Genomic DNA, 21,590 nt, shown 5'->3' with positions numbered 1-21,590 from the left:
CAATACCATGTTTTCTTTCAGCTTCTTACTACCAACTAATTGCAGGGTTAGCAGCTCTTCCTGTCCTTGACATCTCTTTAAATGTCAATTCCAGGTGACATCTGGCTATCCCAGCATGCCAAAGAGGTTATAAAGAGGCATCAAGAAGTTATCCTTGACACCCTCCCAGGGCACTTCCTGATTGCATACTGATGGGTTGTCCTTTCAGGAGCTGGAAGCTAAAGGTCCCCAAGAGAATGGGGGTTTAACGATACAGAGGATTCCTCAAGCTGTTGGGAGAGAACATCATTCTCTCCCTGGTCAGTGGCAAACTCCCATTGCAACACCACCCATCCCTTACTGGCCTCTCCTTGGCTCCCATCCATATGACCTCAGCCATCCTTACAATCAAGCCAAGCTGTGTTTGTCCCTGAACTTTATCAGCAAAGCAGAAGCCACCCCAGCATTCCCATTTCTGATGCTTCAACTGTTTTACCCAGTGCTTTTCTCAAAAAGGATGGCTGTTTATAACAGCACTGGAGAAGAATCAAAATATTATGGACTGGAAACACACAGAGAAGGCAGATATCTAAAACAGTTTCATTGAGACCTTCACCCATTCTTAGTTTAGTCTCCATGCCTTGTCCATACAATTAGTCCTCTGTTAAAAAAAAATATTATATCCAAAACATCAAGATTCAGAACTTAGGACAGTTTATTTCAGATGCTTTTTATTTAGCACTTAGCTTGTTTGTAAACTAATTTATGTCTACATAGCATGTTTTAATAAGAACATACTTTACACTAAAGCATATCTGGGCTGATTTTAAGAAGTAACTCTCACAGATGTCCTTTACAGACATAAAATAGTCTTTGCCTGTAGCTTTCACAGGCTGAAAGAATGGACAAAGAACTAAAAAAATAAACCACCCCAAAACAATGAAAGAAAGGAAACCAAATCAGCACAATTCCCAAAACTTCTTGAAACAGAAAACTGAAGTATTTCACTACACACATTTTCCACAATAAAATAAAAAAGCTCCTACTTCTGTTTTTACACTAAAAAAAAAAAAAAAAAAAAAAAGAGTTACAATTTTAGGACATGAGATCCACAGGGATTGTAAACAATTACATTTGAGTGTACTGCAACCTGAATCTTTTATGAGGTACTACAATAACACTGCATATTCATTTAATTTAAATAGTAATTTATAAACTGATTGACAGCCATTAGAAATTATTTAGGCCTATCAATGAAGGCTGTATTAAGTAAATCATTTGCTTTGGTTAAGCTTTTCTGTTGTCAAAATAGCATTTTGTAAAATCATATGCAAATGTTCTTGCAATTGGCTCATATATAGGAGCCACTTCAATTTTTTCCTTAACAAGAATATCTTATATTAATGCTATATATTAAGACATTCAGAAGTACCTTTGCCTGCTTTTCTTTGCATCTCTTGATTTGTCACCCAAAGTCTTCAACCTACAAATCAAAACAAAAATCCATCAGACATTTACAACACCAAAAACAGAGAATGAATTGAACACATAATGTGTTAATTCCAGTCTATTACAGTTAATTTTGTTTCAGCTTGTTTCACAAATAAATGTGATAATTAGTTTTGTGGAGACCCTCATATGAATTTCCACTGACACTGCTAAATCTTGAGATTCTCTTGTAGAAGTGCATCAGCCAATTCAGGATAAAAAGTTTAATGGGAGTTATATATATATACATATACATATATATATATATATATTATTGTATACAAGCCATCCACATCTTCATACAATTTCCTTCGCAGACAGGAATTAAAGACCTGCACAGAAATAACCAATCCAGCCCAAGGAATGCTATTTACAGGAAGGCTCTCATGGCAAGGAAGAGCATGACAGTCACACATACACATGCACCCACTTGCCAGAAGTCTGCCAACCCAAAACCAGCACAAGCATAACTTCTGTCAGCTTTCAGAACCTCCAGCAGCATCACCACAGTGCACTGCTACTGAGTGTATCTGAGGCTTGTTTCACACACAGTCCATTTCAAACTGACTTGCCCCTCAAAAACAAAAAAAGTATCTTGCTCCTCAAACGCAAAAAAACAAACCCCAAAGCCTCCAAACCAATCAAACAATCCTCCCCCACAACTCTTTCCACTCTCTTTCAGACAACATGTATATGTTAGCCAAATTAACACAGTACAGTGAGAACTAAACCTCACTGGCTATTCCCTGACCACCATAGCAATATTTCTAGGCCCTTTGTGATCAAAGTCCAGGACAGTAAAAGTCAGGAAGAAATAAATGACACAGACATAAGCAAGATGGAAATGAACTACAAGAGTCAAAGATACACTCCAGACATGACAGAAAGATCTGCAGTCCTGAGTGACCCAGGGACTGAGAAACAACCCAATATGCAGACAGATATGCAGGCTGCTTTGAGGGGTAGTCAAATCACTCCCCCGGTCTTGACCACTATTTTCCAGGAACTCAAAGAAACATCAAAGCTCTACAGCACACCAGGTGGTTTACAATTTGAGAAAAGACATGCTAAGGCAGGTCTCCACCCCCTCTCAGAGGGCTGTTTATACCAGCCAAGCCAAGCAGCAACAACCACAGCACACTGAGGAAGAAGCCCACTGCTGAAGGAAGCTGTGTAATTTGCCCTTCTCTGCTGCCATGCTCCCCAGTATGCAGCCTGGCCTGAAACAGCAGAACTCTTCTGCATCCCTTTTGGTTGTTTTTCCTCATCCTGAAAAAGCTTGCTAACAGGTGAATGGGTCAAAATTTAGATACCTTGCTCACAGGAAACACAGAATTAGACAGCAGACACAACTGAGCATGGAAGGAGGCCACAGAAATGGCAAATAACTCTAAACTGCTCTCTTTAAACCACACAACCCAGATTTAAGCTTTCTCAGCAATACATACATGTTCCCATATTCCTTGGGAAGTGATATTACTTTCTTATAAGCCCTGGAAAACCTTCCCCCTCACAATTTCATGAAATTCAACTTGTTCTACTTTGTAAGCATTTATGTGTAGTCAACAAGTTGGCAACAATTTGACACCAAAAATACTTTCTTTGAGTTCTGAGAATTAGAGAGTTTTAAGCTAAAGTTTCAACATCACCAAATTACTTCTATTACCACTTTGGTGGGGTGCAGAATAGAGTAATTCAGAACACCAAGAAATTAGGTTACATGGTGTAGGAAGGAAGAAGGGGCAAACCAGGACAACTTGTGTTCTGGCTACATGGGGACACTAAAGGAAAAAAAAAATAAAAAATGCCTTCCACAGCCTCTGCCACTGTGGTTCTCAGATACAGGTTCCCAATGGCAAAAAAAAAAAAAGAGGTTACACCACAGATGAAAATATCACTTAAAGACAGGGCACTGGAACAAGGGCACTTCAATGGAGCTGCTGAACACAAAGATGGACATTATGAAATCGGGGACTATTCTCAGAACAAAACATTGCAACATTAGGAAGAAAGCAAAATACATGGAATTTGTGTTTTCAGCTCCACTGCAGCAAATATGGAAAACACAGAGTTAAATGACCATCAGATCTGGCATGTTATGACCTTTCTGTTGTCCTCTTTCACCATTGAAAAACACCCTTTTCAAGAGCCTTACACTGTACTGAGTTATCAACTCCTCTAAGAAGCAAAAGAGAAAGACAGAAATAAAACAATGCTTTCGTTTGTATTTTTAAGACAGTTTAATATCTAGTTGCTGTTTGGTAAGATGAGACAGATAATACATAAGCAATTTATCTGTTTGACTGGCAGCCTCTTCTATCAGTTTCTCTTGACAATCATACACTGGTATAAGTAATGATAAACTGCTTATTTTAAGTTTCTGAAGGTACACAGACACTCCTCCCTATACATAAATATTTACCATAGGGATATTATAAGGCAGCCTTAACACTGCCAAAGACCATACAATTTTTAAAAGTAATTGATTACAACACGATACTCCCCTGAGGCTCATCATGAGCCAACAGCTCTGGAGCACAGGCATGACCTTGTCCTCCGGCCACTGCCGGCTCCCAGTGACAAGCACTTGGGCCACCTGCTTCTACTAAAAACAGCATCGACACAGGGCCTACCCAAATAAACCCTGGGAGGCAACATAGGAAGAATATCTTCCTACTTTTCAGTGCAAGCGCGGGGCTGTTCCATCCGCTTATCCTGCGCTTCTTTTCCCCAAGTGACAGTAACTCATCCTCCAAGGAAGAGCAAGTTTCTCCACACACCAAGCGGCGCCCAGAAATGCTCTTTAAGGGATTACGCTGATCCATGAAACCTTAAAGGTCGGTAACTTCATGAAAAATTCAAGCGCGTTAATTGACCCCATTCACATCTCCTCTCACAACAGCGCTCTGTCTGTCCCTCTCTTCTCTCTCTCTCTCTCTCCTCCTGACCGCAGCTGCTTCCCGGGCACGGCGGCTCCTCCTCCTGCTCCCCAGAGCTGCCCGCGGCACCCCAGGGCTCGCCAGCCCGCCATCAGCCGCCCAGCCCAGGCGGGAACAAGGGGGCATTCGGGACCCTGGAGCCGCCTTCCCAGCCAGTCCCCGCACTCAGGAGGGCATCCCGGGTGACAGAGCAGCCCCGGCAGCAGCTCCTGTCTGCGCAATCTCCTCCTCTTCCTCCCTCCCTGTGCCAGTCCACGCCTCCCCCGGCCCCCGGTCACCTGCTTTCCCCCCCTGCCCCGGCCGGGCTGCGGGACGCCGGCCCTCTCCCGCTCCCCCCGCCAGTCCCGCGGTGCCGTAGGCGATACCCACCCTGCGGTGAGGTCCTGCTGGACGCTCAGCAGCCGCTCCCGCAGCGTCTCCAGCATCTTCCCGGCTGCGAAGGCCAGCGCCGGAGGGAGGGGCGCGGGCGGGGCTCGGCTGAGCTCCCGCCCCCGGTGTCACCTCCCCTCAGCCCGCCCCGTTCCTTCCGCCCCTCCCGGCTCCCAGTGCGGCCTGGCGGAGTTGGGAGCGGGGGGGTTGGCTGAGGGCAGCCGATCCCCTCGTTCTGTGTCCCCCGTTGTGCGAGAGTAGAACGGCGCTTAAAACGGTGTCAAGGAGAGATCTTGTGCAGCGTGGGAATCCCTGAACTTGCAGCTTTATAGAGGTTATTTTAAAGACCACAGGAAAGCCCCTTGGCAGGTTGGGGCCCTCACCAGAGTGATTTTGACTTAAGCGATGGTAGCGTGGGAGTGACCTCCTTAGCAATACAAAGCTGAGCAAGGGACTGGAGCATCTCTTTTTCGAGGAAAGGCTGGGGGAGCTGGGCCTGTTCAGCCTTGAGAAGATGCAGCTGAGGGCAGAGTATATAAATGTCTGTAAGTGTCTGAAGGGAGGGTTCCAAGAGGACACACCCGGGCTCTTCTCAGTGGTTCCCAGCGATAGCACGAGAGGCAAAGGGCATAAACGGATGCCCATGAAGTTCCACCTGAATTTGAGGAAGAACTTGACTGTGTGGGTGACCAAGCACTGGAACGGGCTTGGTCACCCACAGAGAGGTTGTGGTTTCCCTATTTGGAGATATTCAGTATCCATCTGGATGCAAAACAGTGCCACGTGCTCTAGGATGACCCTGCTTGAGCAGGGAGGTTGGACCAGGTGCCCCACTGGCACCAATTCCAATCTGACCTATCCTGTGCACTCAGGGAATCAGGCTCTGTGATAAAATATTTAAAGTATGGAAATCAAAATCACTGCGTGTCCCTGGGTTTGCCAGGTTCTTGGAGTAAGGGATAGATGATGACCTTTCAAAGTCCTTACAAAGCAGGTGGCTGAATTGTTTGTCTGTGTCCCACCACTATTTTCTTTGGAGATGGCTGGACTTCTATAGACACTAGTGATTCTTACCATGACCTGAAAGAAAAAAGGCTGTTCTTACAAATAGTAAATAATGCAGCGAAATGTTTAAATAAAATTTCTATGTACTGTCTGCTCACATGATAACTGCTAGGAGTTATCCAGCAAATCTTTAGACAATTTAAGTGGAATCAAGACCTTTTCAGAACAATTGGCCAGTCTTCCTGGATGGCTATATTTGCAGTTACAGTAACAGGAAGACAGTCACACACCCCGTCTGTTTTCAGTTAATATTTGACTCACATGGACCTAGGGTTTCAATGGATCTGGGAAATCTCAGACTTCCATTTAATTGAGACTTCAACTTTTACTAAAAGCTGAGATTTCACAGTCAAAACATTTTATTTTCTAACCAATTCCATTTTGGTTGAAAGTTCCAAAAAAATTAAAAGAAGAGCACTAAAATAATTTGTTAGAAGGAGAATGTATGCAGAAGGCAACTGCTGGATGTGTAATTTGATACTGCAGGAAGTATATTCAGGAGTGGTTGGAGGTATTTTGAATCAACTGGAAAATGATACTTGTGTGCTTTTAGAAGAGTATATGACCTACAGATTGTTTCTGATTTGGCTTATGGAAAAAAAAAAAAGCATTGCTCTGTGGCATAAGTGCCAATTAAAAGCCAAATGCCTGCTAAAAGAAAAATGGTTGGGTTGATATTTCAAACATTGAAATTGATGTAGCTTGCCTTATCTTGAGGCCAGAAAGACAACTTTCATGGCAGACTGAATATAAAGTTCTGTAAAAAAAATATTTGACACTTAGAAGGTATTTTTCTCATGCTTGATCTTACGACAATATCTGAAAATAGAGACTTCCCACTTGCCTGGTAGTTAATTCTTCAGACAAGGAGGGATAGGCCTTGAATCCAGTGTTTTCTGATGTATTCACAGACACACATTACAAATGCTGACAAAAGCTGTGCAATCTGGCCTTATGTAATATATGGTGTCACAAGAATTAAAGTGTTCAGAAGACAAGGGAGTGGTTTTAACTTTTAATTTTTAGCTTTCCTTCCAGAAATCATATGAATTTCTTCAATGTTACATATTTTCGATTTTCTTGTTTTTGTCACTGTCAATAAGCACTGTTAGACTCCATTGCTTCTTTTACAGTTAGAAAAACTATTAATAAACTTCTGTACAGTTTTGTTTCCCATGTCTGTGTGGAATTTGGGTGAAGAAATGTGTTGAGATAGTATTAGCAGTCACTAATTCTAGAAGTACAAGACTGCAAGAAACTTCTAAAAGCACATGCCCTGCTCAAGGGCTGTGATGAATTATAAATACACTGTGTAAACTTTTGTTTAACTGCTTCTTAAGAATTTAAAATTAAGGAGATTCTGCAAGCTCCTTATCAGCTCACATGTTTAGCTTGATCTTTTTTTGTTTGTTTGTTTCTAGAGTGAATAGGCCTGGTTTCTTTTTTTTTTCTCCTTGTAGTCACTTTCCAAATTTCTTATATGTGTTGGTCTGATCTGGACATTCCCCAGTTTGTCCAGAAAGTGCAGAGTTATAGCATTTCCATCACTAAAGCTGAATTACATGGCTTCATTTTGAACACAAGTTACATATTTATACTAATTTATTAGTATTTATGTACCACAGCAATTAATTTAACAGACAGCTCTGAGACAGGAACAGATCTTTCAGGTGTTAATTGAGCACAGTGCCACCTAAAATTCTGCCAGGGGCTTTGGGGCAAGTCTTCTAGAGAGAAAATTAATGCTAAGTAACTCTTTTGTATCAATGACCTGTTCTGCTCATTATTTGATATTAATTTTGACCTGAATTTGAGTGAGGACTTCCTAGTGTATTCTTCTGCTTCTCTGATACAAGCACATGTAATATCTTCTGCAAATTTGCTGTAACTGGCTATACTGGTTTGTAGAAAAAATGCATAGGCATTCTGTACCTTGCACATCTGTAAACAGTGATATAAACCAGTAGCAATAAATCTTTAGAGCAAAAAGCACAGAAGTGTATTTGATTGTATAGCCCTTGTGTCAAATGAAGATTTCTTTTCTTTTCTAGATCAGCCTCCCTTAGATGCATAAATTAGGCTACATTTCTTTAACAGATTATGCAGCACAAAGTCATCCCTAGTCGTGCCTTTCCATAATTCCACCTTTTCCTAGGCTTTAGTGACCCCCATTTAGATTGACTGTAGATTAAGACTGCTCTGAAAGAGTGATACTGCAGACACCAGGCTCATACCAAGCTTTTCAGTGAAAGATGATTTTAAATACTTTCCCATTATGCTGATATGACATGAAATGTAGTTTGTTTAGGTATGTTTATGTCTTGATCTCTTCTTTTGAGTGCAGTTAGCTTGATAACCTCCAATATGACATTCTCAAACTGACTAGAAATAGTGAACAAAACTCTCTGCCCTTTCAGAATCTCTCAGGTTTGTGGAAGTAATTTTTGTCTTCTACTTAAGTCCTGTTGATAGTATGGTTTAAGAATCTTTATATTTTGGGTGCAAATTTAAGACTTTTTGGTTTTAATAATCTGTAGAATATGGTTAAAACTCAACTACTGGATATTATACCTCTTCAATTCTATACATATTTTGTTTAGCTAGCTGGATCTGTACTGATACAAAGTTTAAATATTGTTAGAAATACCTGAGACAAACTTTAATTCTAAAAATCTGCCACTACCATTATACTTGATAAAGACTTTAATGAAGATGTGTTTGAAGCTCTGATTCAATATTTATTGCAGGAATTCCACTGCATGCTGAAAAGAAAGATTGGCATCTATCAAAAAGTTTTATATGCCCAAAGCTTCAGCAGGGTTACATTATATCAGCGGAAACTAAATTTAAACACTACATCCTAAGAACTATCTGTCACAGTCTCACTTATCCTGAGGCTTCATTACCATTTCTAGCAGCTACTAAGAGCTTCCTTTTCCAAATTAACCTTTATAGCTTTTTAGTAAGAGTTAACTTATGCTCTTACCTGTACTAACTCATGGGGGTTTAGCTATGTAATAGTCTTTGCAGCTGACATGAAGTTTTTACATTATATGAATAGAGAATACTTCTTTATCTCAATAAAGGAAGTTGTGAAGGAGGGGTATTTTTTTGGGTGTGTGGTTGGGATTTTAACTTTTTCCCCCCTGTAAGTAGTAGAAGAAGAAATTGACAGTAATCATTACCAATCCTAAAGAGAACTGGAAGAATATTTTCTGCATACCAAGTAAAAATATTCTTAATTCAGTTCACACAAGAACAGGTATGAGACTTAATCTCTATGTAAATATAGGTTCAAAGACCTGGTTTAGATGTTAACTTTTTAATGGACTACTTTTTTGACAGCATGAAGGTGAATTAAAATTCTCAAATAATAACTCATATCTTGCTTCAGTTTCCCTGTTTCTATGAAATAAACTGGGGGGGGGGGGTAGGGGGGGCACATTGTAGTGATAGATTAAAGCAATGGTGAAATTCCTTGGTCCTCATCTCCCATTCTCCTTACATTGTATCTAGTGAATGAAGACACAATGAATTCCTGCCTTTCTGAACTGTTGGGAAAAACTGAGGGTGCAGGGAATCAGTGGCTAAGCAGAGTTATGAAACTGAACAGGAATTAGGATCATCCTTCTGCAGGACTTTAATTACTGTTGAAGAGAGGACAAGAGCCCATACCTTGGGACAGACAGTTCCAAAGGCAGCCTAAAATTATACCTGACTGGATGAGGTGGCAAAACACATCCTGATGTGATGGAAGTGATCATCTCACCATGGCTGCTGTAACTCTCCTTTCCTAATTCAGTGGGATGACTTTGTATTTTCTTAATCTTCAGTCACAGCTGTGTGCAGTCACAGATGTTGGTAAAATTTTTGCTGTCACCACTAAAACTGGCAGACCCAAAAACTATTTAGAAAGCAGGATATGGGCTCCTGTTATCTTTCTCCTCATCTTCTTTCCTCCCTTCACATTATTCCTAGTCTTTAATATTTTTACTGTGTGAGATTGTGAGCTCTAGGTGCTTCTCCACCAGTGAGCTTGCAAGTGGGTTGGGCCTGAAACTAATTTCAACTCTTAGTGAAGTTTTCTGTAACTTCATTTTCATGTACTTTTGCTATGAAAGTATTGGAATAGGTCAGCAGTGGTCCCAGATTACTTCAGTTCCTTTTGTTTCTTCCTAAACTAGTTGATTTGACTTTGACATTGTGTAAAAGACCACAAAGCAGGATTTTCTTCTAACAAAAGAACAACTAATAGGAAGGCTACCTTAAAAATGAGGTCTTTATTTTAAAGTTTATAACTTGGATTCTCTCAGTATCTTGAAACCTCTGTACAACTAAATTCTTCAAACTTAATAATACAGCATTTTCCAAAAAGAAAATGAGAATCATAACTTCAGCTGGTGAATGTAGTTCAGAGTGTGCTGATTTTGAGAAAAGGAAAAAACACTCAGCAAACCAGCCAGTTCCACTAGAGGGCACGGCTGTGTATAGAAAAGCAGAATAGAGATGTGATAGTATTTATTTCTCTGCAAGGGCATGTATCTCAGAGGAGCAGAATTTAACTGATGTTATATTAAGTACAGTTCATGGCTTATTTCATCTCAGAAGGACATTTTAAAAACCACCACTGGTTTGAGTGGCACCAAGCTCAAGCGTGTAGTGGCCAGCTGGAATTTGACAGTCACAAGGTTGTTTACATAAGCTGCTTTCTCCAGGTTAAGCTGGGTGGGGAGATCTGTGTAATGCTATTTCACTCGGTATTTTAAGGACTGTGTAGACAATCCTCATGAACCAAAGCAAAAGGCAGGGTCTCGTGTCCCTGCCTCTTAGCAGAATACTAGTTTATGCCATTTCCAATGACTCTCACACTGGCACTTTTGTGGAAATGGTCTGAGGGGCTGCACTTGGTAGCAACTGGCTTAAGAAAACATACTTGTGTAGGCTGCTCAGCTTGTGTAACTAACCTTGACCCTGATGTCAAGGAAATTAAAAAGATGTATTAAGCATGAATGAATGCCATACAATGGTATTTGGAGTAGTATTAAGTAGTTACATTGTGTCTGTTATTTTTATTGCACTTGTGAGTAATTTTGCTAGAGTAGGCACTGTATCCTATAATTAGATGTTTCCCATGGCTATAAAGCATAATTGGTTGGTTTGAGGAAAAAGTCATGTGTTTTCGGTGTCACTGCAGAGCCAGAAAATGCTGGTGTGGCTATAGGATATAGTACCCAGGGGCACTGGGGTTTGAAATAATCTTAGCAGAACCTGTGTGTTTTGGAACTGTTCTGGGAGGGACCCCCTTCCATTGCTATGTTCCCAATCTGCACTAAGAAGCTCTACTGGAGTCTCTGTGCTGGTGTAAGGGAGGCACAGAAATTCTGAAGGCAGAGAAGGGGCTGCAAATGTGTAGGAAACTGCTGCGAGTGGGTGGCATGTGTCGAGAAGCACAAGGGGCATTTAGTCAAATAAAATATACGTTTCCCCAGTGCTTACTGCTCTGTTTAAGTTCTTCTGTGTTACTTCAAATTTTCCATTAATGTGACCAATTGCTGTTGCCCTGGATGTCAGAAGGATGGTTTGAGGGAAGTGGAATGATACCCAGACAGAGATTCTTGAAGGACAAGCATATTATGTGTCAGTTTTATTGATCAGAGGCAATTAGCTCAGCCAAACCCAATTAGGACACTGTTTTAGTTTTAGGCACACAGACATTAATCACTCATTATCCAAGTGAACTCTAAAGGGAATTACAACAGACTAACAGAATAAAATGGCTGTCCCTTTGCTGTTAATGGAGGACTTTTCTAGATTTGTATTTGATAATACACTGCTTATTTCACTGACTTCCTCTTACATTAAATCTGCTCTTGTTTTTTGCACTTTTTTCCATCAACAAGATCTTAATCATCTGTCATTCTGGCCTTTCTAGTGACAAATATCATCCCATGAGTGATTTTAATGGATTTTTCCCCCCTTTATTTTTTTCCCTGTTAACTCCTCCCCTTGGTTGCTGCTCTTGCTTAAGGCAATTTTTGTTGAAGCCTTCTGGCTGACTGCCTAGCATTTGGCTAATAACTCTGTGCAATTGTCAACTTCATACTGTTTCAGCATTTGAAATCAAATTCTCTTTTCTCATTTTATATGGGTCTGCTGTTTACTAGTTAATTATGCATAGAATTTAATCCACTTATGCTGTAAGTAGCCTGAAGACAGAGCTGGGTTTTTTTATCATCATGTTGTATTTTATTTATTGAGCATAATTCAGTTTGAATGAAATGAAATTAAATAGTCAGAATGGTTCTTGTACTTCTGCAGAACTTTCTTATCACAGTACATTTTGTCAGTTTGATTTATTTTATCTGTCTATTTACAGTTGTTGTGACAACCCAGAGTTGCTTTACTAGCTACAGTAAAAGTATCTCATCCTCCTGGAAAGTACGCCATATTTCAAATTACATAGCTTCAGGCTGGACCTGAGAATTGTACAGGCGAGTTTTGATTTAAAGTGTTATCTGCTGGCTCTCTCTCAGTTTTCTTTTCCATTCTTTTCAGGGATACTTTTCACTTGGAAAGTAGCTATCATTGCTGAGTATCAAGGTCCATTAGACATAGACAAGTATTGTTCATATGAAAAACACTGAGACAAAGACACCAAATGCTCATATTTAGGTTCCTGATTTATGGCATGGGCTTTTGAGATGATTAAAAGTGGGATGTGCCTGTTGTGCAACGTCTGAAAATAAAAACATTTTAGTGCCAAATTTAAGCCACTTCATTTAGTCATTTTGACCTGTATAACCCAGCACACAAAAATGGAAATACTGGATTGGACCTGTATGTTGATGCTCAACTGCTGTGAGATATAGTATTGGCTTTCTTCATTGTATGGACTTTCCAGGAATGAGAGAGTGTGAGGTTAATGTTGTTCAGACCAAGGCTCTGTAATGGAATACATGGGAGGCTTGAAGAGCCTTCAGCAAAATATGTGTACTAAAGTGAGAAAGAGGAAATACATGTCCTTGAGAGATGCATCTGAAACCTTGCCTTTTCCCAGTAGCAGAATAAGGGAACTAGGTAACATATGAGAATATTATTTTTATTCTCAGAAGAGTTATAAATATCATTCATAACCAGAAAGCTTTCCTAGTATATATATTTTTTATAAGATAGTCAAAGGCCTTCAAATGTGTCATACTTCCTTTCTTTTGAGAAATGACAATAAAAATAAACCTAGAGTATTTCCAGCATGGCCTTGCAACAAGGAATTTTACTTCTTTCAGAAATTATTTAAGTTCTTTCAGTACAATGTATTGTTTCAGTAGTTCATGTATTCAACTTCTAACTTTTTAACATTAATTTTGCTATATTATTGTTTACATAGCAGTAATATTAATGTCTAGTAGCCAAACATACAGTTGTTCTCATAGAGCCATTCAGCATGGTTTTATTGTATATATGCATTGTGTACTCAAGCAGTATGACAGGGAGATACAAGAACTCTGAACTGCTCTCAAGTTTTAAACTGAAAACTGTTTTCACTCCAAAGATATGTATTCAAGATCTAGCTTTAAGTCTAGCTTAGAGCCCTTTGCTCTTCCATCTCTGAATCTCTGTTAGCTTCATAAAATACCATGTTTTTATTTATTCTTTTCCTAACTATATCCTGCATCCCATAGCTTCCACTAGGAAATTGTTTTTACTGAGTAAGCAGTAAACAGATCTAAATGCTGCTGTTCATATTGGCACTGTCTGTACATATTAAAGACTGCTCACATTTGCCTTGAAGTTGCAAAATCACCCTATGTGTTTAAACAGTATGTTGAACAGGAAGAAAAAATATTTTATGTATATAACTGCAAGTGGTGGGTCCTGAGCCAACCATGTGCCCTTGTGGCAAAGGAGGTTAATGGAACCCTGTGCTCCACTAGGAGGATGCACTGTGGGTAGTCACAGCAGATCAAAGGAGGTGATCTATCCCCTCTTTTTAGGAGTTGGTGAGGCCACACCTGGAGTGCTGTGTCCAGTTCTCCCCAGCACAAGGGAGATATGGCCTTAGGGGATAGAGTCCAGTGAACACCCACAGAGATGATCAGGGAGCTGGGGAATCCTTCCAGTGGAGAAAGGCTGAGAGAGCTGGGATTGTTTCACCTAGAAAAGATAAGGTTCATGGAAGATGTTATCAAGATCTTATCAGGTATTAAATACCTGAAGGGAGAGTGAGAAGAGGCAGGCTCTTTTCACTGGTGCCCAGTGACAGGACCAAAGACAGCAGGCACAAACTGAAACACGTGAGGTTCCCTCTGAACATCAGGAAACACTTTTTCACTGTGAGAGTGACCAAACACTGGCAAAGGTTGCCCAGAAAGGCGTTGGACTCTCCTTCCTTGGAGATACTCAAAAGCCATCTGGACATGGTACTGGGCAACTGGCTCTAGGTGACCCTTCTTGGGTAGGGGGGCTTGGGCTAGATGGACTCCAGAGGTCCCTGCCAAAACCAGCCCTTCTGTGATTCACTGATCTCTGTATAATCTTGTTTTCTTAAAATACCGTACTAAGTTTTCAGTTTATGACTGTTTATTGATTCACTGGTACTTCCTTTTTACTCATACATACAACTTTTGGAAGTAACTGTACACTTAAGGGACAGAAAGCAGAGGTTTCCCTAGATTTTATGAGGAAGGCTGAGCTAAAATGGTGATTCTTTGATTCTTGCTGTAATGACTTTACTGTATTGCTTTAATCAGCCAGTGATATGTTTTTTGCTTCCAATTAATCATCAGTGTCTAGGAGTGATTCAGTAATTTCAAATTAGCTCATTTGATACTGAGAGTTCTGAAGATGTTTTCTGAATATCGGTAAATGAAGATTCAAATATATACAAACACAGAGGATTTAAATATTCAGCAGTTACTTATGGAATTGTTGTATAACTATAAATCAGGTCCCATCAAAATTCTTAGCCTTATATATTTATGTTAGTCCAGCAAAACATTTCAGCATGAGGTTCCCTGCACTTTTTTTACTACGACAAGTCTAAATATGACTAGGAAAAAGAAATGTAATATACATAATGTTTTATGTATGTAGGTATACACGTGTGCCTTTATGACTTCATGTAATGGCTGTAATATTTTCATTTTTGAAGTAACAGAGGAAAATATTAGATATCTAATCTGTATCAGACAATTTTATTTTTTTACAAAAGTTATTTTAAAATAACTTTTTAAAGACTGTTCAATGTCTTCAAATTATCAGTTAGGCTGAAGAACAGACATTGAAAAATGAAAAGCAATCCAGCTTTTTTTAACTAAAATTTAATGATTTCATTGAGTTCATATGATTTCAGTTTACATACAGGTATTGATGATTCCTTTAGTCCATTCTGTCATTACCAAAGTAAGAATGCATCGTCTTCATTCTCCTGTTAGGAAATCTTTTTCAACAGCTCTCACTTTACATTTTCTTTGTACTATCGAAGAGAACAACCTGGGTTTTATGCTATTCAAAAACGAAACATAGGCTCTTATAGAATGCATCTTATTATAACTGTATCATCACATAAAGAAATACAGACTAAAAGGCAGAATCCATATGTCTTTCACATCAGAGATTCATACATTCCTTTATTCAAGAAAAAAAATCTGCAGTTTTAAGATACCAAAGTTAAGTTGTTCTGTGAACAGTGGAACTAATGAAGTTTTTAAAACTATTTTTGTCTCCCACATTCCTTAGTCCTTCCCATTCTCAGTGCTCAAGTAATTCTTCCAGCTCCCTCTCATGTCTTTTGCCAGTTTGGCTGAGAATGTGGCAACATATGCCGCTGCTGAAATAAGCGTGTGCCGATTGCCTGTTCATTATATCCATGGTGATTGGCCAACTGGCTGAACTGCAGCTGGCTTTTCCTTACTGGGAGCACTAATTTCGATCCATCTCCAGCAATCACTTTTCACTAAATGTATGGGAATTTGCTGTCTTTGAGAACTGTGTATTTCTCTGAAGTCTGAAATGCTCTGTGGAGTTACAGGTTTAGGAAGGGGAGGCCTTGCAGTACAGTGTCTTGTGATCTTCCTTCTTCACTTCCTTGGCAAAACAGGTCTAGAGTTACTGTCCCATAATATTTGCATCTCAGAAAAAAGATAATCTCAAAGTCCCTCAAAGTTAATAAAATTATCAGAATTGTTAGATCTACCTAAATTAATCAAGGCAACAGAATGTCTTTTAATTTTGTAGTGTTCTTAGAGGGAGAACCATTTGCAGGAGTTTACATGAGTGTAATTTAATGGAATTTTTTTAGGTTTTAAAAGTTTTTAAATAGTATTGTGCTGTACCTTCCAGATGAAGTGAAAGATGACTCCTGATGCAGGAAAGCAAAATGCTCAGATTATAAAATGACAGCTATATCTCTGAAAGGACTTTTGCAGTCTCATGAGGTTAAAAACATAGGTGAATGATCAGATCTGCTGATACACAGGCACAAGGCAAACTCTCCCATTTTTCTGAACAGAACTCTTTTCTTTAAGGATGCTATGACCTGAAATGTCAAAGCAGTACACATTTCTGTCTAAGGCCAGCTTGCATCTAGCGAGCCTTTACATCTGTAACACAGGATTATTATTTTCACAGTACAGCATCTGTGTTAAGTGATTTCAAGGCCCTACATTCCAGATATTGCAGAATTATTTCTCACTGCCTCAGTGACCTGGAAGTCCAAAGCTTGCAGACTTTAGACGTGGGAGTCCTCCTCATCTTCCCTGGAGCATGGGAGCTACTTAACAGAAATTCATCAGCCTGTAGAGTCTGACAGGTGAACAAGGTTCCTGCTGAACAATTTCAGTGAATAGATGCATTCTTCCATCAATTATCTTCTGTCAAATTCACATTTATCATTTGAAACCTGTTTTTCAAGAATTTTTCAAGCCAGCACTTCCAAAAAGAAAGAGAGGACTTGTATATGAATATTCCTTAATTTGCTTATTTGTCGTGGTACCTTCTTTTAAGAAATGAGTTTTTAATTTTCTCCTCTTCATACATCTTACAGCTTGGTTACGTTCATTCCATTTATCAACTGTTAAAAGCTATTTGATATGAGAAACAATGCTCTCAAATGAAAAAATTTACTTTATTGCCTATAAATTGTAGCAGTGATCTATGGCATACTGAAACAGGACTCCCTGTTGATAGTGAGAAAATTACACTTTGTCTTGTCTAAAGACTGCTTTAATCAAAGCAATATTAAGGTGCAGTAACTATTACAAAAGCTTTTCAGAAACACATTGGAGTTGAAGTAAGAGATTCCTGCTGATTTTTGGGATTAAAGAGGTTTAATCATGTGTTTCTGTGGTGGGTTAATTGTAGCTAAGGACCAAATTTCTATCCAGCTTCTCTCTTACTCCCCACTCCTCAGCAGGACAGAGGGAGAAAACAAGAAGGGCAACAGGCACAGGAAAGTTCATGTGTCAAGATAAAGACAGGAAGATTACTTATCATTTACTGTTATGGGCAAAATAGACTTGGTGAAAATTAATTTAATTTATTCCAAATTAAAATATATTTGGCTAGTGGGACAGAAATGTTACAACACCTTTTGTCCCCCTTTTCCCATGCTGAGCTTCATTCCCATGTACCAAACTCCTTTGCCCTGTCCTAGAGGGGCACAGGTAAGGATGCGTGTGTGCATTACAGCCCATATACAGTTATTTCTCTTTGCCATTCATCAAATCATGGAATCATAGAGTAGTTTGGGCTAGAAAGGACCTTTAGAAGTCAAATGGTCCAATTACCATGCAATGAGCAGGGACATCTTCAACTTCAAATTGCTCAGAGCCCCATCCAACCTGACATTGAGTATTTCCATCTGCCACCTCTCTGGGCAACGTGTCTCACCATCCTCACAGTAAAGAATTTCTTCTGTGTACTTAATCTAGTTTAGTTTAAAATCATTACCTTTTGTACTGTCCCAACAGGGCCTGCTAAAAACTTTACACCAAACACAGTTTCTTATTCTCTTCCTTCCTCTAATACTAAAATACTGGTAAATTGAACAATATATAAGAATAGTAATTTATCAGAATAATCTCAGTGTTATACAGGATACTGGCAAGACTCAGTTTTTAGCATGAAAAGTTGACACTCACAACTGACATAAAGAGGATTTCTAGTTCCTGATCTCTCCTTCTCTGTGGAGAAGAACTTAGCGTGAGATTAGTTTTCAAAGATGGAACCCAATCACAAGCTGTGATCAGTTCCCTGCTCTACCAGTTCATGTCTTTAGCAAGTTTAAAACCAGCTGATTAGTCACTATGTAAGTGATCCCTTTCCCACAGACTCAAAGAATTCTTTGAGGAGTTCAGGGAGATTATACTCTTACAGTCACAGTCATAGCTGTCTTCTAGGAGAACTGTGATAGCAAAAACTCAGACCAGTGCCTGCTTCTCAGAGATTTGATAAACTGTACTTGTTCTCCCAGCTCACTTTACTGTTTGACACTGGTCATATCCTGGTTTTGTACATGCAGTGGGAGCTTATGTGCTTCCAAACCTCCCAGCTTACTACAGGTTGCAGGAAAAGGCTGTGGGCTTTCTGGGCAGAGATGAGCTGTTCAGAGTACCATTGCAGTAGTGGCACCTAAAAAACCACAAGCTCTGGTTATCCAGGCCACCCCATGACATAATTGACATAATCCTGACTTTCCTGCTTAACACAAAAAAGAACAGCTGAAAAGAAACTTGAGGCCAGATAGGTAGTGATTAACTGAACCTAAACTTTCTATCTTAATGAAGAAACAATCTGACTGTCATCCAAAACTAAATTATTCACTCTTCTTTTGAAAAATGTGTGATTTGAAATGCCTATTTTTAATGAAATTCATCTTTGTTAATAAGATCTATAATTACAAAGCAGGAAGGCATAACGAGATTGGCTGATTCTAATGCAGGGAGCATAGATGAGTATTTCTAATCCCCCAGAGGATGAATCTCTCTGGTGATGGTGCTAGCATGCTTAGAACTGCTAAACTGCTGTTTCTAAACATCTTCATTTTGAAAGAATTGTGTTTCAAGAGATTAAATTAGTTTGGAATGCTCAGCAGCTTTTATTGTAGCTGCCATTTGCTTTTTGTCTTAATTTCTGTCTCTAGCAGAAGTATCACAATCTAGAAACAGAGACTCTCAGTGGAATATCTGTGGTACAACTCCACTTCTGTGGCTGTAATCTGTGGACCAAATCCCACACATATTTAATGCTGCCACTATTTCAATTTGTTTCAATATGGTGTTTTATCCGAATAAGAAAGGCATTGCTACATCTCCTGGTCTGATGGGTGACCTGAAGCAAATTTTTCATTTCTCTCTGTCTTAATATGTGTGAAGTTGAGATGATGTTGCAGATCTTCAGTCTCTTTCACTTAGGATTCCCAGAATGTATCCCAGGTGCTTTGAGCTGAAGATTGGGAAAAAGAGCAATGTTTTGTGCAGTGGATGTTGTCCTCAGCTCTGAACTGATGTCTAGCTGATGGGAAGCTGGCAAACTACTTCTCTCACCCTGCTCTTTAAGGTAGATACCCCTTGCAAATCCTCTTCCTTGCCCATCTCCTTAGCAACGTGCTAACATTCAAATGAGAATGTAGTATCTATAGCTTATCTAAGGGTTGCTTTCTTTCCTAATCTAAGCACTGCCTAATTTATTCTCCCTTCCTCCTTATTGCTGCGTGGAGGTCTTTGCATTTTAATGTTAAAAAAAGTTGTCCATGAAGTTTTGAAGGGCTGACTGGTACGATGACGAACTAAAACAGATGGCTGTACTTGCTTAGTGGAAGATGCCAAGTACACAGCATGTAGAACTCCACGATCAGTGGACTTCTCAGTAAGCAGAATTTGGAAAGGCTGTCAGCCCCAGGTTGGGGAGAGGTTAATTATATCAGACCCCACAGTGTAAGGTTGTGTCTCAGGGTAGCAGATCAAAGAAATCAGAAATATAATGTATTTCCATGTTTTATCTGTCACCACCTGCTAAAGTTGAGACTGCTCAGGTAGCTTCAAGAAAGCAACCTCAAAGCAAGCAAACTCAGGAACTGCTGCAAAAGGAAAGAATATCTGGGACACTGTCTCTCTCCATTCTAAAGGCACAGGGTGAAGTGCATTCCTCCCCCAGGTATGTTATCTATATGTCTGCTGATTCCTGTGGGCTTAGCAAGTAGATGCTGAATGATCAATTAGTGTGGACAGTTCAGAGCAGGACCACACTATCAGAGGTTGTACAAAGGTGACACAATAGACTTTTTAGCTGATCTCACACAAAACAGAAAACAAAAAAGAAAGGATGAGAAGGAAGTAGTACATTTGCTACAAGCCAAGGTGTGGCTGCAGATGATGTGGCACTTTTACAATACAAAGAGAATTTTTCAATTAAACATCCAGGTTAGATTATCCTAGGAGGATTATAAAAAGGAAGATGAGAGTGAAGAGAGAGAACAATATTAGGAGGTGGGAGAAAAATATAAAATGTGTGAAGTAAGTATGTTACAAAGAAAGGATCTTCTTCAAACCATTCAGCAGTATACAGGAATATCTCTACTGCAACATCTCCTGAGGGTGTTTCCTATTTCAATCTGAGGAGGAACTTGTACAGCTAAATGTGAAAGAGGATAGGATCAGAAAAGAGAACATGATTATAACCCAGGTATTAATGACAGAACAAAAGGAATGTTTCAGTCCCATAAAAAATTAGAGGAATAAGAAGGAAAATAATATTAAACATACTTTCTGTTTCAGATACAAAGAGATATAAAGAGTTCACAAGGTTATTACAGTGGTTTTCTGTTAGTCTCATATAGAAACAAAGGCTGCAGTGTGTTTGCATCTCTGACTAGAAACATAGAATTATAAAATCATAGAATCCAACAGTATTCTGAGTTGGAATGCAAGGATTGTCAAAGTCCAGCTCCTGGATTAGAAACCTGAAAATCCACAGACATGGAGTAAATAATAGACACAGACAAAATAAGCACTCTTAAACTAGAAGACCTAAAAAAAAGAACTTCATGTGGGGATTGGAAGAGCATCTAAATAAATGTTTATTTTTAGTTTGTATGATGTATCCTTTCTGAACTCATGAATACTTCTGATTTAAAGGCAGGTATAGCACTGTTTCAAAATCTTGACCATTATATTGAGAGAGTAACCTTCTTAGAGAGTTTGCCAACTTGAAATTTTAGGCAGTGCAAGATCATGTGAAGGTTTGGCTAGTACACTTTTCTTCACATGTCATTGTAAATAGTGCTCTTTGGACTCCTTTATTCCACATCACGTATTTTTTCTTTCCTTACTTTGTTGGAGTTACAGAGGGAGAGAAGCTATCAAGGGAAAATAGAAAACAGCACTCCAAATTTCATAAAATTGTCTTAGAAGCTGTGAACACTTTCACTTCTAATTTTACCCACATGATTATTTTTAGAAAGTTCAAAGGATCTATTTTTACATGAATAAGGAAGGCAGTGATTAGCCTTTTAATATGGAGTTTATCTCATGTTTTAAGTCAATTTTCCTAGCTCCTAATAATCAATAATGTTTTTTCATTGTCTCTGTGGAGAGATGGATACCATCCACTTGTTTAATCTAGACTAATGTTTTTCCCTACCGTAGAGCAATTGTAAAGCAAAATAGTTTTAGAAGCCTATTGTCAATTGGACGCTATCATTTAATGGCAATAGAAAAAAGCAACAAAAATTTAATATATTTGAAATGACTGGGA

General features: G+C 39.2%; 1 protein-coding gene across 1 annotated transcript in view; it reads right to left on the bottom strand.

Annotated features, from left to right (window-relative positions):
• Positions 1–4,883, bottom strand: part of DTNBP1 (dystrobrevin binding protein 1) — a 62,719-nt gene extending 57,836 nt beyond the window's left edge. Inside the window, exons 1-2 of the mRNA XM_005525264.2 lie at positions 4,776–4,883; positions 1,412–1,462 (exon numbers count right to left, since the gene is read on the bottom strand). Coding sequence (XP_005525321.1) covers positions 1,412–1,462; positions 4,776–4,831 — 107 coding nt within the window. The 5' untranslated portion in view covers positions 4,832–4,883. The remainder of the gene's footprint in view (positions 1–1,411; positions 1,463–4,775) is intronic.
• Between the last annotated feature and the right edge of the window lie 16,707 nt (positions 4,884–21,590).

Source organism: Pseudopodoces humilis, chromosome 1, assembly GCF_049639895.1.
Source record: "Pseudopodoces humilis isolate 2021_Gansu_Grassland_sample_001 chromosome 1, ASM4963989v1, whole genome shotgun sequence".
NCBI classification, from domain to species: domain Eukaryota; kingdom Metazoa; phylum Chordata; class Aves; order Passeriformes; family Paridae; genus Pseudopodoces; species Pseudopodoces humilis.
This window is presented reverse-complemented; position numbering and strand designations above follow the sequence as displayed.